Here is a 17,777-nt window from a genome sequence, read left to right on the forward strand (position 1 = left end):
ATTTTGTTAAGTGTTACTTCTTTAAGATTATTAACCCTAGATCTGTTTCCTTCCATTTGTCTTCATGTCATGATTTGCAATTGAAATTATTCTGTCAATTTCGACTCCCAAACTCTTGTCCTTACATCAGCTACCATACCCTTAGCTCTGGATCAACTCAACTACACACTTGCTCTGTTCTTATATCCAGGATGATGAGTGCTATTGAAAAAAAAAATCACATAACTCTATTGTATGGATAATGATAATGTGATAAGCATGATTAGAAGAGCCCCTGGAAGAAGGTACAGATATGGGAGAGGGAGCCTCTTGAACCTAAACCCTTAGCTTGAAGTTTGGGTGCCTACCTAGTGATAAATGCTGTGAACAACAGCTTGCTTGGGGCTCTGTACCCAATACTCTGAATTTATGCTATCCAATTGCCACTTTGCCTTCAATGAAGCTTGAAAGCCCCATTATGCAGTCTCTACTTGCAGTGGTTAGTGTAAAACCCCAAGACTGTCCTTAGGCCCCCAATCAACTCTCAGCCTCCTCTTTTATAGAGTAAAGGAAGGCTATCTATATACACTTAGCTTTCCCAGTACTCACCCCTCCCTCCCACCTGCTGCATGGCTCACAGAAGCAACTCTTGTAGGGCAGGAGTCCTTTACTCAGACTGCTGACCCCACCCCCACCCCGCCGTAGCCCTCTGGCCCTAGCTCCATCCATCACCCTTTCTCTTTGACAGCTTCAACCACACCCTCTTTATTAGCTCCTTTCCCTCAGCCTGTGAAAGGCCTCTCTTGTCTTAAAATAAGTATCATGTTCATTAATCATGCAGCCCTTTCTCTCTTGCCCTCCTTTTTTCCTTGACTACTGACTACTCAGGCCTTTTCTTCCACCAATCTTGAGCCCTGCCTCCAACAATGCAGAACTGTTTGTAGGTCCCCAGGCCCACAAAAACCTCTTATGCCTCTGGACCTCATACCTGCTATTCCCTCTTCCCCGGAATGCCCCACCTCCATGCTCTCCCCAGGTGCCAGCAAACTGCTGCTCATTCACCACGTCATAGTCTCCCCTACCCAGCCGTCCCTGACCTAAGGACCTTTTCTCAGGATCTCACTCAACTTGGCCCTTACTTCCTTTAAAGGAATCATCGGATGACACTGTGATTGGTTGCTTATACATCTGTCCCTCCTTGGACTAGGAGCTCTGGGATGATAGAAAACACACCTGCTCATTTGTGAACCCTTGTGGCTTACACAGAGTCTGACTAGAGCGAAGGTTCAATGATTGATTTCTGAACCTGTGTTTATACACTGCAACCTTTGGGGGAAATCTCAAGAAGAGATTTATTGTGCCAACTCTTCTACTACTCACTTGTGAGACTTCTACAAATTATTTCTCCTTCTAGGTGGCAATATTCTTATTTACAACCTAAAAAGGTTGGATAGTTCCCAGGTCTCAGTCATCTCCTTCACGGTTTAACCAAATCTATGTCTCGGCTTAATAATATCTAGCTACTGCCTATAACAAAAGCTTTTATGAACACTAAATCAACGGGGATACAAAAGACTCACTTTAAAATGTACTTATATTAATTCCACTGTTCAATCTTTTTTTTTAAGTGAAGACTTTATTTTAGGCATAGGGCAATTGGTATTTTCCCTGGCTGACTAAGTCCTCAGAGAATATGCAGCATCCTGTCAGGAAAAATGCTTACTAACTATGACATTCTGTCAAGAACGTTCAGAGAAATCAGATCTAGAGTCCTAATTTCTTAGGAACCTTATTCAGAATTCTGTCTAGTTAGAATCCTGCATTCTGGATCAGCTTAAGTACTCTCTTGGGGTTTGCAAAGTATTTGGTCTCTCCTAGGTAACAAGAAAAACATAGTAAGTAGGGTTCCGAGAAACCAGAAGAAGGTACAGGAGAGGGAGAGAAAGCCTCTGAACCCAATGCCACAGTCTGAAATCTACATGCCAATCCAGTGGTATGATCTGTGAACAAGAGCTTGCTTGGAGCTCTGTGCCCAATAATTGTAGAAGTTTATGCTGCTGACAACAGTATTAATAGGCATGGTGGTAATCTGATACTCAGTGCATAGTTAATCTGCAAAAAATAAAAAGCCATACCTTAACTGCCAAGTTTTTCTAAGGATGGGAGGATTTTATTTCATTATTATATATTCTCCACTATGTATTTTATTGAGAGATCTCAAAATACGTGGCCAACTTTAACTGTTCAAAGTCCATAGCACTAGAGCGGCATGGAGGTATCCCTTCATCTCTCCATTTTATGGGTTTGGAGATTAAGTGTCCTCTTGGAAACCTCTTCCTAGGCTTACATGACATGGCATTTCCTGGTTGTCCTTCAGCTTCTCTGTTCCATCGTTTTGCTGGCTCCTTCACAGATGTCCTAAGTGTGGTGTCCTCCAAAATTCTGCCCTTGGCCACGCACTGTTCTGCCTCCCTCATACATGGTCATGCCTTCAGCTGTCACTTTTATTCTGATGACTCTCAAATAGTAATCTCTTTCTTGCTCTCATACCTAATGCAGCAGTATGAAATTTCTAATTTATCCATAAAATGCCTTGATCTGAGTGTTCATTATCTCAACTCCATTCCTCTTTTCACAAATGCATCTTTACCACCTGTACCCCTATATACCCAGACTACCAGTCTTTGACATTAACTCCTCTATGGCTCCTTTCTTTCATCTCCAATATCCAAAGTCCTGAACACTTTCACAATACTTACTACCTTCAGATTCCTTTCTTCTCTCCTTTGTCCCTGTCATCTCTTTGATCCTTCTGTATTACTTAAAATAGCCTTCTTAAAATTATCACAATTTTTATAGCCTCAATCTTTTGTACGGTCCACAAAATTTTTTCATATCCTACTTTTAATATACTGTTTTCCCCTCCAAAATCATAGGACACCTCTTACTGAATACATAGCATGTCAAAGCTATTTTGCCTGATTTTCAAGGTCCTGCCGCCCGTTTCTTAAACAGGGCCCCCTAACTAGGCACACACAGCATTCACTTTTTTTGTCGTCTCTAAACTCATTTTACTTCTGTCCCTTTGTTCAAGTGCTCGCTCTACTTGAAAAGCCTTTTCGGGGCGCCTGGGTGGCTTAGTCGGTTAAGCGTCCAACTTTCACTTAGGTCATGATCTCGCGGTTTGTGGGTTCAAGCCCCGCGTCGGGCTCTGTGCTGACTGCCAGCTCAGAGCCTGGAGCCTGTTTCAGTCTGTGACTCCCTCTCTCTCTGACCCTCCCCTGCTCACGCTGTCTCTCTCTCTCTCTCTCTCTCTCTCTCCTAGAAATAAATAAAAATATTAAAAAAAAAAAAAAGAAAAGCTTTTTCTATTCAACATTGCCCCTCTCTTGGGATTAGCACTTTCACATGGCCTTGCTATTTGTTTGCATATGCCCTGTCTTTCAGCAAGTATCAGACTATAGCATTTGCTTTCTAAAATAAAAAAAATTAAAATTTTCATGTTAATATATAACACTTTGACCTTATCAGCCTGTTTATACATTTCAAGGGAAAAGATGAAAACTTCTTATACTTTTCTATTCTGATAGGTATGTATGCATAATGGACTCTCAACAAATAACTACTGATCACTTGATAAAGGTTATGCAACAGTATTATATATTTATGAGATACAGAACCAAAAAGCTAACTTAAAAGAGAAGCACGTGCATAAAAAAAGGGGGGGAGGCACCTGGGTGGCTCAGTTGGTTAAGCGTCCAACTTTGACCCAGGTCATGATCTCACAGTTTGTGGGTTCGAACCCCGTGTCAGGCTCTGTGCCGACAGTTATCTCAGAGCCTGGAGCCTGTTTCAGATTCTGTATCTCCCTCTCTCTCTGACCCTCCCGTGTTCATGCTGCCTGTCTGTCTGTCTGTCTCTGTCTCTCAGAAATAAACAGAAGAGGGAAAAAAAAAAGCAAGAGGTCCCTGCACATCAAAATGGGTACTGTGTACTAAATGGCCTTAAATTTTTGTTACAGCTTCATTAGTTTCTAACTTACTCTATGGAAAGATAGAAGTATTCCTATGCTATATTTTAACCAATTATATGCAAATTGGGATAGAAATATGCCCACGAAACTTGCAAATGATATTAAAAGAGAGGCAATAAAAATTAGATCTCAAAAGATGGAAACGCTGTCAAATGAATATGCATAATTCCAGTACAGGGCAAGAGAGGATCCTAAGATCCATTGGAAGTAAATCACAGTAATTTTCAAGACGTCAACTGACTTGTTACTTTCACACTGACTATAAGAGGTTCCAAGGGTCTAGTTGACAACTGAATAAAAAACAACTTGTTATATAATAAAAGAGTGCTTTCCTGAAGACTAGAGCAGTAGTCTTTGGATTTTCAATATGGCATCTAAATCCAGGGGTCAAGAAATAAAGAACCTCAAAACAAGGGGAGGTGCTAGAATTGAATGGGGCTCTCTGCTGCTGCTCTTGCTTTCAACCTAAGGACTAAAAACTATTGGACTTTTCAAGTTCCAAGACACTAAAATTCTGGCCAGTGGGGACTGCTGATTTTTTTTTTTTTTTTTACTAACTCTGAAATATCCTCCATGTACACCCAATGGTAAGAGCTTTTTGTGAAGTAACTACACAAACATGTTTGGACAAGTATGTCAGTCCACAAAGAAAAAGGAGCACAGACCACAATTCAGACTTTATCATTAGCATAGCATTGAAATCCTTCAATAACACTTTTCACTTAACATATTTGGGAACGTGGCTATGATGATCTCAATAGGGTTTTAAAAATGCCCCTGTAACGTCACAGAAAAACTTCAATTCCAGCCAAGGGGACAGGGGCACATGCTACAGTATAAAGAACACTGGTCTTGGGTCATAAGACCAGGCCTCTAATCTGGGCCTTCCCACTAATGACCTATGTGGTCTTAGACTCAAGTTTTCACCTACAAAAAAACAAGATGGGACTAAATTATATCTAATTATAAAATCCAAGTTAAGTAGACATCACAAATTACAACGATTCTAGATGTATTCATCTGCAATGATGACATGTAGTCTTTTTGAAAGAAGAATTGCAATGAACAGAAGACAGATAGTCAGAAGACAATCTGAGATGTTCTAATTCCACCCTCCCAATGAGGTTGACTGCATTTTACTTACATCACTGAGGGCTTTCTGGGCTTGGGCAACCCTCCTCAGCTCTGGACTATCATTGTATGGGTAAAATAAGCTCTTGTCAGCTTCCCAGTCTTCAGTGTACAGTTTCTAAATCAGAAAAGAGTGAAAAGTTATGAGAAATTGAGCTCACACTTACAAGAAATACACAATTTTGAATGCATCCATCAATAGCAAAAAGAGCCAAGGGCAAGGTGAGAGCAAAGGTAAATGGAATGCACAGATAACCTCCCCCTTTCCACCCACTCTGAGTCATATTTATTATGTTTGTCTTGCTTCTCCTGACAAATCTTATTTTCAGAAGGGTAGAGGTGTCTGATTTGGCTTCATCTCTTCTCTGGGACTTTACCTGCTTCCCGCAACAAGTACTAATGCAAGTGTAAGGAGCTGGGAGGCCCTTAGCATAGTTTTAGTCAGAAAACCATTGAGTAAGATTGATAGCCAGAAATACCCAAAGTGTAGCCCAGGGTCTATAACTTATGGGTCTCTCAGAGCCAGTTCCCTAGTGCATTTTTGTTCTCCCCACGTGATCTTCCCTGGGGTTGCTCAGGCTCCTGCCAGACCCTCCCTTCCACTCTACTCAACAGCTTTCTTCTCATTTCCTTCTCGCCAACATCTATCCCTGCAACCTGCATGGCTCGAGGATACTCACAAAAAGATAGAGGAACTGCATTCCTGAGTATCAAGAGTACTGGGTATTCCTCTAAATTACACGCTGGAAGGACACAGGAAGACACAAGTCACAGCAGAGCAGGAGCCCTTACCTTACTGAACATGGCTGTGTTCTTAACTGCCTGGACAAGTTCAGGGGCATCAGGGGGAAGCAGGTACTTATCCTTGGTGTCTTCCCAGTTCTGCTTGTATAAAACCTAGACAGAAAGAGCAGAGGACGTGTGGTTGATGTCTCCTCCAAGGGCATGAGGGTTTAGATAACACAGTGCTGTAAAGTCTCTCATTATCAAAATGTCCTCACACAAGAGGCTGCCCTGGTGCCTTTGTGTTTTACTAGCATCACCTGTGAAAACATTGACCATGTCAACATCCCATAATACTTTTCCTGCATTGGTAACCTTTATTTGAATAGACTGATTTTTTAAAATTAAATCATGATTATGATTCTCTATAGATTCCTTTTAAAGGCCACAACCTGGGGCACTTGGGTGGCTCAGTCGGTTGAGCAGTTGACTTGGGCTCATATCATGATCTCACAGTTTGTAAGTTCGAGCCCTACATCAGGCTCTGGGCTCATAGCTTGGAGCCTGGAGCCTCGTTCGGATTCTGTGTCTCCTTCTCTCTCTCTGCCTTTCTCTGTTCACACTCTCTCTCTCTTTCTCTCATAAATAAACAAACATTAAAAAATAAAAAAATAAAAAATATAAAGGCCACAACCTTATTGGTCATTGGCTCAGTTCAGATAGTAAACGTGTTTCTTTTGACTTATGTGTTATTTTTAAAATGTTTTTAATTAGTTGCCTACATTTGAAATTTGAGGATTTCTCATAAAAATAAAGCTCCCAGGGCACTTGGGTGGCTCAGTAGGTTAAGTGTAGGACTTCGGCTCAGGTCATGATCTCATGGTTCATAGGTTCAAGCCCCGCATCGGGCTCTGTGCTGACGGCTAGCTCAGAGCCTGGAGCCTGCTTCAGATTCTGTATCTCCCTCTCTCTGACCCTTCCCTGCTCATGCTGTCTCCCTCCCTCCCTCCCTCCCTCCCTCCCTCTCTCTCTCTCTCCCCCCCACCTCAGAAATAAAAAACATTAAAAGAAATTTAAAAATAAAAATAAAGCTCCCTAACTTCTTTACTTCTTTAAAAATAAATCAGAGACTTTGGGGACACCAAGACTGCACTCTATGTAGCAGCTGTCTTGAGCCGAGTTGCAGGGCATATGCTCTCCAATCCACCATAGGTCCTATAGGCACTTTAGTCACGTGTGCAGCCTTCCTGACATGTGTGGGTACCAGAGCTCATAAAGCCCCTGGAGTCAAGGGAGACTGGTGAGCAAGATCAAGCTTGGCCAGTTTTCTCCGTAAGGCCAGGTAGAGGTAATCTACATGCTACTTAGCCTCCCAGCCATCTATAACGTGACCTCACCTTACTGACTTGCTGCGACACTTTCTTTGCATGTTCAATGTCCTTTGCTTTTTCGTCTACGTGACAGATAGTTTTAGCAACATCGCCATCAATTCGATACTTAACCTGCAGAAATAATGTACAGAGTTCATGACAGGCATGCACATGTCACTATATTAAAGGATATCTTCTAATAAAAAGCATTAACCCAATGACTCAACATCTGCACCACAAAACAGACTTTCTGCATTTTAGGTAGAAAACGATAATCTCCAAAAATCTGCAGAGTACCTCCATTTATGGCAAATCTGCTTTCCTGGCTGAATTTCAGTCTCCCTGTACCCCTACATGGAAAGCCACAGTAAATTCGAAATTACCATCTCATATCTCCTAAGCTAACTTGCTGAGCCAAGCTTTTAGACGTCTCTTGGGGTTCACATCTACAGCACCATAATCTATAGCCAATACTTCCTCTAGATTTCTGGACTGGCTCACAGTAATTCGACTCCTCACTTTCTCTATACCAACTACAGTCCTCAATTCCCAATGATGGGCATGTTTTTGACATGTCTCTCTCCTTTATTTTAGCAATGCAGCCCACCTCACTGAGTTGATCTTGTACTTTCTTGATTCGGCGAAGTTCTGGGGTATCAGATGTGATGGCGTATGGCTGTCCTTTAGCTTTCTCATATTTCTCCTTGTATTTATTCTGAAAAAATATCAGATATTAGCCTAAAACCTGACAAGACAGCAGCATAAATTTCAAGCAATGTATTTATCCTCAACTGATTAAAAAAAAATCCTGCAAATTCTAACAATTATCAGTTATAACAGCTTTTTGTCCCCTACCCTGATTCTCAGCAAAAACTAAAATAGATTTGTTAATTGCTCTTCCTAAACACAGTTGGATACTTGAGACAGTAGAAATTTTATTACAGACTATTGTCTTGGAAATGCCCTAAAATGATTCTCTCAATGTTTTTATTGTCTAAATGCACACATAAAAAGCCTGAACCTCAATAATTTTAGCAAATGTAGAAATCGTCTGAAAAGATTTGATTGCTAATACAATGCAAAAATATTCAATTCAGGAGTTTAATCTCAGTGGTTTAGACAGCTGAGACACCATCTGAATTAATGGAAAGTCTGAATTATGGAGTATTTTGAAAAGGAATGCGATTTTATTATTTCTGCTAAATATACAAGGAGTTCTTTCTTTAATAACAATGCATAATTTATCATTATTAATGCTTCAATGGTACTCTTGAATGTAGTCAACAATCTAAATTATACTCTTTATCACTAACCATTTAAAAAATACTATAAACCTTTGACAACATTTTCTTCAGGCTAGCAGAGGTTCTAGGATATTAGTGTCAGAATTTAGGAGATTTTATGGCAATAAACTGACAAAAACTTGTCTATTTTTGCCGAATACTGCAAGGATAAAGGAGGTGAAATAGTCTTGTTTTTACAGATCAAAGTCTTAGAAAACTAGGTTTTAGATCATTTAAGAATCTAAACTAGAAATTTACCAAATAGTTCCCAGGAGTTAACACTAAACCATACATAAATATTTACTGACCAATCCAACAGGATGCTTTTGACATAAGCATCTAGTCCTGTATAATCCAATGTTCCCTTGAGCTGCTTTTCATTTTTTTTAAGCCACCATAGGCTATGCCACCGAGTGAGACCTTTGCCCACATGGACAATCAACAAATGAGATCTATTCAGATGGGTTTCAGTCTGCTTCCAGTCAGTATAACTTGTTACAGTATAACTGTACATGGAAAGTTAAGGACTAGGGACCTTCAACAGCAGTGATTCTGGACATAGACTACACGTGAGAGCCACCTGAGCAGCTTTTAAAAATCTTCATGCACATGTCCCAACCACTAATTAAACCAGAACAGCCTGGGTATCTGTAATTTTAAAGTTCCCAGAGGATTCCAATGTGTGGCCACAGTTAAAATCCACTATTCTGGGGTACAGTCGAACATTCCAATCTTCATTTCAGAGGAGCTCTTAGTCTGATCCTGGTTTTCTAAACTACACATTCTTCTTCACTATACAACTCTTAAAGATCTTTTTACATATTGTTAACTAGTCTACGTTAGGGGCATCCTGCTCAGGCAGTTTAATTAGACATTATTTAGCTTCTCTGAACTGCTTTCAACTGAATATATTTATGACTTCATTATTCTAGGTTGGCTAACAAATTGTGATTAAATATCAACAAATGCTTTATAATTGGCCTTCTGCTTATTTTGTGGGAATAATTTCAGAAAAGATGCTTTCCCTGATACTGCAATGGTGCAAACGAATTACATGAAAGGAAAATTAAAGGGTCAGAAAATTTTCTATTTCTGCAGAATAAGTTGTTGTCTCATACGAGGCTGAGAAGCAAAATCTAGCTAGCATCCAACACAGAGTTGGTAGAGATCAGTAATTTCTCAATAGTAAAACCAGGTTAGCAGAAATGGTTTGAAACTTACAGGGCTAAAGAGATCCTGCATTTTCTGACTGTGTGCAATGTAGGGGGTCATGAACTTCGAAGAATCCAATTTCTTCCGGATAACCTTCTTCCTCTCCAGGGGCTTGGCTGGTACTGGCTGTGCCGACACTGGCTGTGGCAGCGCTGGTTTGGATTGCTCATAGTCAGATGTGGTTGTCCTTGTTGTCGTAGTTTCATGGACTTCTGTTATTGTCTGAAAATGTGACATGCAGTTCAAAACTGTTATGTAAGTAAAAACCGTGATACCAGGATATTGGCATATACGCATTATTCTGACCCTGAGTCAGACTTACATTCTTAGTGTTATTCCTACATATTTAAAACCGGCCAAATCAGGAAATCATATACTCAGTCCATATGAAGGTACATCGTATTACATAAATCTGGATGCTGATGGTTCAAGATGATGTGGAGCAAAAAGTTACTCCTTAGTAGGTTGCTATTGGGCCTTAAATTTCCATTTGTAGAAAAGAACCCAAACACCTTAAGGTTGGATCAAAGTCAGAAATACAATATTCTTAACCATTTAAAATCTTGTGGCGCATGGGTGGCTCAGTCAGTTAAGCATCAGTTGAGCCTTCAGTTCAGGTCATGATCACATGATTCGTGGGTTCGAGCCCTGCATTGGGCTCTGTGCTGATGGCTAGCTCAGAGCCTGGAGCCTGCTTCAGATTCTGTATCTCCCTCTCTCCCTGACCCTCCCCTGCTCATGCTCTCTCTCTCTCAGAAATACATAAAAAAAAAAAAAATTAAAAAATTTTAAAAAAATTAACATCTTAAATTCTCTAGGTAAAGTAAAAGCAAACTTGGAATCAGAAAACAAAAGATAAAGAGGATCAAATAAAGCTCAAATTCTTGATTTTATATTAACTTGGAAATGAGTCTAAGAAAAAATTGGTTGCTTGTTTCACAGGTCTTTAGGCATTCTCCCCTGCAGTCTAACACAAAGAATAATGACCTCTAAAAGAATGAATCACATCAATATTACTAGTGGTTACCATTCTTTTGGCTTAGTCAGTTAATTAATCTGAACTGGAGTGCCATTTACACGAATAAATGCTCAGGTGGACAAGGATAATGATGACAACATAAAGGGGTAATAGTCTTTACAAAAATCCTAGGCATACAGTAGGCGGGAAATTACTGTTTCTTACAACAGGCTGTATAGTGGAAGAAACTAAGGCCCAAAGTTTGGGTCTAGTCCAAGGTTATAAATCCTCTATGGAAGGAAAGGTAAGCAGCCAGGTCTTCAATTTATCTCATAGCATGATTTCCTTCACAGCTAATATCATCTGTACCAAATGATGAAGAGAAACTTAAGTAACAAGGAAACTGTACATCTATGTCAACGCCTAGTGTTGTCAGATCATTCTAATAGGTGGCTTTCTGCCTATTAATACTGATGTACGGTTGATGGTGAAAAATGAGCCAGTTCACAGTGTCTACAAATGTTACCTTTCATGCAATTACAGGCTCTTTGAGCAGGCTTCAGGGATAGCCATCCCTTTTTGTCATGATCAAGGAAGATCACTCTATTCAGAAAATAAAGCATGAGTGAGGGATTTCACCTTGGAAAAAAGTTTCACCTTGGACTATTTATGGGAATGGCTTTCTTAGAGTTCCTAATGTGCTAAAATCAGAGTATCATGTCATTGCATCATCGGGGACAAAGGCTTGGAGGTGCCATCTCCGTTGGCAGAGATGGTGCCCCACAAGTTACAACTCTATCCAATAAAACTGCTGGCTCCCATGCAAATCGTATGTCCAAGGCTATGTGATTGCTGCAGTCACAGAGTGGTGACGGCCATAGGTATTATTTTAATGAGTACCACTTACACCAAAAATACCACATGAACAATGGGGAAACGACTCCCAATCACTTTGGATGTGCTGAATAGCAGGAACAGTGATGTATTCTGTCAAACAGTCTAGTATCATGTGCTGCTGGGCACCCGTAGGTGAGGGATTCTTTTCAGATTCTCCCTTTGCCAGCTCTGTGCCCAGAGAGTCTGTGAGAGGGGAAGGCTCTGCCTGCTTCAGTCAGCATGCAGCTCATGCAGACACGGGTCGGGTCTTACCTCTCCTGGCACCTCTTCATAGACTGTCTCTTCTGTGTAATACTATAAATAGACCACAAAGAATCATCATAAGAACAAAGCAGAAATCCCCTCTCCTCTGCCTCAGCTGAACCACTGGGTTATTTTACTAGCTACGCTGGTATGTGCTACCTGTGGGAAGCAGGTACATGAGGGAGCCTTTTCATATTGTGGGACCCATTTAGCTTTCTGAAACGTTGGGGAAACTAAGCTGAATGCTACCAGAGGAGGCAAGGAGATGAAGGGTGATGAGAAAGGTGTCTGATTATTTATTAGGGGCAGTTATTTTACTTGAGACAAGTTAAATAAGACTTTTTCTTACAGTACCCAGGGCAGAATTTGCAGAGAAAATATACTAACAATATCCTGAGCATATGGGTTGCGCAGAAAGAAAACAACAACAAGTTGCCATAACTCACTGTTTGTGATTAACAATAAAACTAAACAGAAACCTCGATGTGAATACAATTTTTAACTGGATTGTATCATGGAAATAACAGACCCAAAAGCATATACAATCTCAGTTATCCGTATACCATCCCAATTACTAAGGAATGAGAGTTTCTTCCAGAGTGGGGGTGGGAGGTAAATCCCCTCATAGCACGATGGTCCAGGGGGTATAGCTCAGGGGTAGAGCAGTTGACTGCATATCACGATGGCCCTGAAAGGATGCAAAGATGAAAATTTACAAATGCCAAGGGGAGAGGGGAAAAATGCAAAGATCTCTCAGCACAAGATGTGGGAAAGTTAGGCGGCAGTTTGTAGCTGATGGTTGCGAGGTGCCTGCAGCCTGGATCTGAAATCAAACCTACTTTTGTTCTACTTCTGACATCACTGTCAATAAATAGATGCTGATGGGAACTGGCTGACATTTTGTTTCAGATGTGTAAGGGGAGTGGAATCCTGCCCCCAGCCTCACCCAGCAAAGCTGGTAGAAGCAAAGCTGCAGGCCCAGGCACACAAGGCATAAAACTGAAACATTTGGCTCATTTTCTTAGTCAACTAAACGTCTAACATTTTATGCTTTGTTTTTCTTTTCCCTGCCACAAAAACATATACTTGGGGAGAGGGGAAAACATGGACTCCTTAATTTCCCTCAGTTGGCCTCCCTTCTTTTGTCCCTTGGTTCCGTGAACTCTTATCAAGTTATTTCACCAGTGTCAATAGGCCACATTGACACAGATGCCTATTTCATCTGCAGGAAGATTAGTAGAAAATTTGCCTAACGCCCTTCACTCTTGGGCTTTCTTTGCTCCTGTACTATTTCTCTAACTTAAAATCTAATTTTATTTGTATGTCCTTACGCAGAGCAACAGAAATCACAAGCTTCTACAGGAGGGAGAATTTCTCTTGTATATGCTTGTGCCTTCATCACATGGGAAATATCACTGGGACATTTTAGGGAATACTGTTTAATGCTGATCCACACAGAGCCATGTCTGTGGCCACACAAAACATCAGTGACTCAAGAAGAAATATTAAACTAAAATGAATGATTCTCAACTATTTTGGATTTTCTGAGCATCCAAGCAAGAGCAGCTTTTTGGGAGCTATGCAACTTTACCTTTGCGGGGCTCTCACCATCGGTAAACGTATCTCAGAAATAAGCTTATAAAAAAAGTAACATCACCCAAATGGTTGACATTAACATATATGCCAAATCTCACTTTTTTTTTTTAGAGCTGTGCCACTAATTAGATAGTACATCCCTGCTTCTTGTCCTTTCTATCCAAGTTTAAGTTTGAGTAGAGAGGGATAGCACAATTTTATTTAGATGTCCAAGGTCCCCAGAAGATACATTTTTAAAGCTACTTCCTGTTTTTGACCTCTTCCCTGACCATCTTCTCAAATTTGCCACCATCCTGTTCTTCATGGCATCTTTTCTGAGGTCAGAGAACCCTCGGTTGATCACTCTCTGGCAGGAAGTCTATCCATTTAGCAACTGCTGGTCAGACCCAGAAGCAGTAATAGGAACAAAATGGCAAGGGTGAGATGCCTAAAAATAGCCCCCTCCGTTTTTACGACATCTAGTTAAATCAATCAAGTCTAGCATTGAGGATAACTTCCAGTGACCAATGAATACAATTATTTCAAGAAAAAACAAGGGATTTTTTTTTTTTTTAAGTTGGAGGCTAAAAAGTATTACTGGTATTACCACCATAGGGAAGGTATTTTAATTTATAACTGGATTAATGTTTAATAGTCATTATTCTGATCCATAGGGGCATATGTAAAATCCACACACCAGTGATAATACTGAACACTGAGAATGTAGCCTTTGGCATTTAAGCCAGAGAGGTGAAATGTTCTACTGTACGAGAGTCATTCTTTCTGTGTTTTCTCCCCCAGATCTTTCAACAATAAAAGCAAATTTATTTGTAAAATAACACATTTTTCTTCATCGAAATATAGACTGGCCACTAAAATAATCTTCCAAAGATAAATTTTGGCACTTTAATTTGGAATTTTGTTTTGGGTAGCTCTTTAATTTCATTCTGGTGAAAAAGGACAGATTTTCAAAACTATCTCCAAGTATCATTGGCACTTGGAGATTTTCATATGTTTAGATCATCATTAATTGTAATTTATTAAGCACTTTCAGATTCAATGCCAATATATACGGATTATCGCCCCTAAGCTTTTAGATTTAATTTCTAGAATGTGAAGCTGAAGGCAAGAGCTGGTGAAGAAAAACTAGAACATGATTTTAAAATTTTTTATAAAACAGTAACAGCTTTATAAAATGTGTCAGATGTCCAGTAGAAGTTTTTCAAGATGTCCACTTCGGTCGTTGCCTCCCCGCCCGCCCCCCCACCCTGGCCAAATTTAATGGCAAAAGCTAGCCTTGTTCCCTTAGGTAAATATGATAGAATTGGTCAGAAAGCATGGTTCCAAATGTCACTTGTGAGTATGTTAAGTTTACATTTACAGGTACGTGTGCACATTTACATATAATCTCACATAATCTGATCTGTATGATTCTGAACATTTAATCCATATCACTCTATAGAGAATCAGCTGGTTGAAGCCAAGAGCAAATAGCTCTCTTTTCCCTACTGCTCTGCAGAAACTACAAAATAGAGTTCAGTTTTCAGAGCTTTCTCTTCATCTCCTCTGTCCCTTTGATCAGGAGAGCTGGCAGGTGGGAAAGAAGGAGTTTTGGAAGACAAATTAGAACCCGCCTTTCCCCCACACCACGTTTTTCGGGAGTTTAAAGAAAAGCAAAAGTGGGAAACAGTGATATTTCTTTTCAATTCTAAATCCTACATAATTATAGTGAAACTGAACGTAAAATATTCCTTTCTCGTGCTTTAATAATGAGCCTTTGTGAAGTTATAATAGACAATGTATTTTTCAAATGATTAATTCACCTACACGGCTTTGACGGTCTCTACATAAAACACTTGGCTGTCAGAGTCAGTCTTTTCATCTTACCTCCACCACCTCCTCATATTCTTCGTCATCGGCCATTTTCCCAGAGTAGTAGTGGCACCCTACAAACTTTGCATATTCCAACAAATAAAAATACATTAGATTCTATCCCTGGGACTGAAATCGTAACATTATAAAAACAGAATTTAAGACTTCTCCATCCCACATATCCATTTATTTTTGCAGGCTAAGCGAGAGAAAATATTTAAATACAGGTCTAAACACTTGAGGTTTCAAATTACTTTCTCTTGATTCCCTCAGGAACGTGGTAAGTATTGGTTCTTCCAGCTACAGGATCAATTTTGTTACTTGTAAAACTTGTAAAAGGAAGTTGAGGTAAGAAAGTGAGAGGGTTTGGATCCAAAGAAACCGTATTTATATTTCTAAATACTTGCGGGAAAACATTTTCAAGCAAAAGCGTTAGTGAAAGGGAGGTGAGCTCAGCTCCCAGAAGTTAGAATTTTTCCCGAGCACCAGAATTCTAAGAGGGATACTTTCGGTCCCCACACTGCTCTAATACATGGTAGCATTCCAGCCCACACTTGAAATTAGAACACAGAAAAATAAATCAATCATTTTAGAAGAAAAAATAGAAACCTCAAGGCAATGGGGTTATTTTCCCCCCGAACACCATTGGCTTCTATGAATTTTTCTCTTGTTTCTGTAGCTCTTCCTCAAACCTGAAAAATAAGAAATGTTTAAAGCACTGATTGAAGTATATGTAAGATTGTGGGTCTCTGGCCTGAGCTTCTAGTTCAGGAACTAACGAAAGGATCTCCCAAGGCCTTCTTAGTTTGACGCCAGAGAGCGGGACTCTCTTGATAAAAGTGGATGATGACTTGGAGCAGCTGTCCCTTGGCCTAAACATATTTGCCATGTAAACCAATACCCTGCCATGGCTGGTTTTGTTAAGCTAGCGAAACTGCCACTCCTTCTGAGGCAAATGAAGCCCAGTAGAACAGGATAAATATAGGAATGCAGAACATAGATCTTTTTTCATCCTAATATATTTAGAAAAAAAATCAAAGGCAAAACATTTTTTGAAAATTTGTCTGTTTAGACGAGAAAACCAACTCAGTCAAGCAAGAAGTTGGTTAGTAGAAGACTTGACTCTAATCACACGCCACATGGCAGATGTTAAATAGGGCCTGGGTAGGGCAATAGGGTTACAAGCTTTTCTAGTCACACTTCCATCACGAACTTCCCCATTTATGACCCCAAACTTTGGAAAAGACTTCAAGGGAAATTGCAGAACATCTCCAGAAAGAATATTTCAGAAAAAGCCATAAACTGGCCTTACCTTTAATCTATCAAATCAATTTCCTCAGCAGCAAAGCCTCTCCCAACTCTCCCCTCCTGAGAACCCCAGGCAAGAGCGAGCTTGGTGCCTGGGCTCCCAATTATCACGTGGCAACCGCAGCCAATCAGATCCCGAGTCGCTCGAATTTCAGAAGCTAAATATACTGAGTGATCTTCTGAAAAACACCTGTTCATCAATTCCACTAAAGGATAAAGGGTAACAAATTGCTTGCCTAGAACTATTCAAATGTAATGGAATTTTACCTAACTTCCAGCGTATGGGGTTCAAATTTAGGTTTAATCTCTCATTTCCTGCAACCTCATTTAATACCCTATTTATGAAAAAAAAATTGGGCTAAAATAAGCATGTCTTGGAGGAGCTGTGGCCCTTCTGTAGCTGCCTACTTCATGTCATTTGTCCTGCCTTCACTGAAGTAAACATATCCCCTGATGCAGCTAACCAGGTGAAGCTACAGGTAAGCTACAGGAGTCAATGAGAAAGAAATAAAATTCATGAAACACCAAGTTGGCAAAAACAATGTTTAAAACTGTGATGACATGATAGGTGAAAATATTTGATGTGACCCTAGATAACCACAGGGTGTATTAGAGAGAATAGGCCCCATCCTTTTTCTATCACTAAACCAGAGGGGGATGCCAAGACCACATTCATTTTCTTCTCCCTTCTTAGCTAAGGCCAGCTGTTTGGAATGAAGAGCATCCTCATATGTAACTGGGTTTCTGATTTTCTCTTTTGTCAGGTAGCTTCTAGAGGCGAAGTGTGAATGCAAGCACAAAAGGGTTCAATTTCCCAACAGCAATAGCAGGTAAAATCATAATCACTAAATTACTAGAAGATAATGCTGCTTTATTAGGTAAGTCAGAATGTATGACATTGAGTTTGTAAAAATTACCTAACAATTTTCTATCTGAAGACAATTTTCACTGATTTAAACTCACTCTACTCCTCTGTACTAAGGCAAAAACCCTGTGGGTCTCTCAGGGTGATGTGGATCTTGACGTGGATTTGCGATTAAACATACTGTAATAGTTCTTTTTTAGCTGTTAGAAAGTATTCTCATATTTTAAACATATGTTCCTTTCCCCTCCCTCTTCTGTGATTCCTATGGTGGGAAATAAAATTGAGACATCATTTTATCATTTAACTAATTATACCTTGTTCGTTTTCT

At 40.0% G+C, this 17,777-nt stretch overlaps 1 protein-coding gene across 1 annotated transcript in view; it reads right to left on the minus strand.

Annotated features, from left to right (window-relative positions):
• Nucleotides 1–15,327, minus strand: part of LOC120225731 (nebulin) — a gene marked incomplete at its 3' end in the record, with an annotated part of 101,507 nt that extends 86,180 nt beyond the window's left edge. Inside the window, exons 1-7 of the mRNA XM_039223898.1 lie at nucleotides 15,292–15,327; nucleotides 11,839–11,880; nucleotides 9,741–9,953; nucleotides 7,844–7,951; nucleotides 7,264–7,368; nucleotides 5,936–6,040; nucleotides 5,157–5,261 (exon numbers count right to left, since the gene is read on the minus strand). Of these exons, the coding sequence (XP_039079829.1) occupies nucleotides 5,157–5,261; nucleotides 5,936–6,040; nucleotides 7,264–7,368; nucleotides 7,844–7,951; nucleotides 9,741–9,953; nucleotides 11,839–11,880; nucleotides 15,292–15,327 (714 nt within the window). The remainder of the gene's footprint in view (nucleotides 1–5,156; nucleotides 5,262–5,935; nucleotides 6,041–7,263; nucleotides 7,369–7,843; nucleotides 7,952–9,740; nucleotides 9,954–11,838; nucleotides 11,881–15,291) is intronic.
• Nucleotides 15,328–17,777: the final 2,450 nt, after the last annotated feature.

This window comes from Hyaena hyaena, unplaced genomic scaffold, assembly GCF_003009895.1.
Source record: "Hyaena hyaena isolate Hyena2069 unplaced genomic scaffold, ASM300989v1 scaffold_1494, whole genome shotgun sequence".
NCBI classification, from domain to species: domain Eukaryota; kingdom Metazoa; phylum Chordata; class Mammalia; order Carnivora; family Hyaenidae; genus Hyaena; species Hyaena hyaena.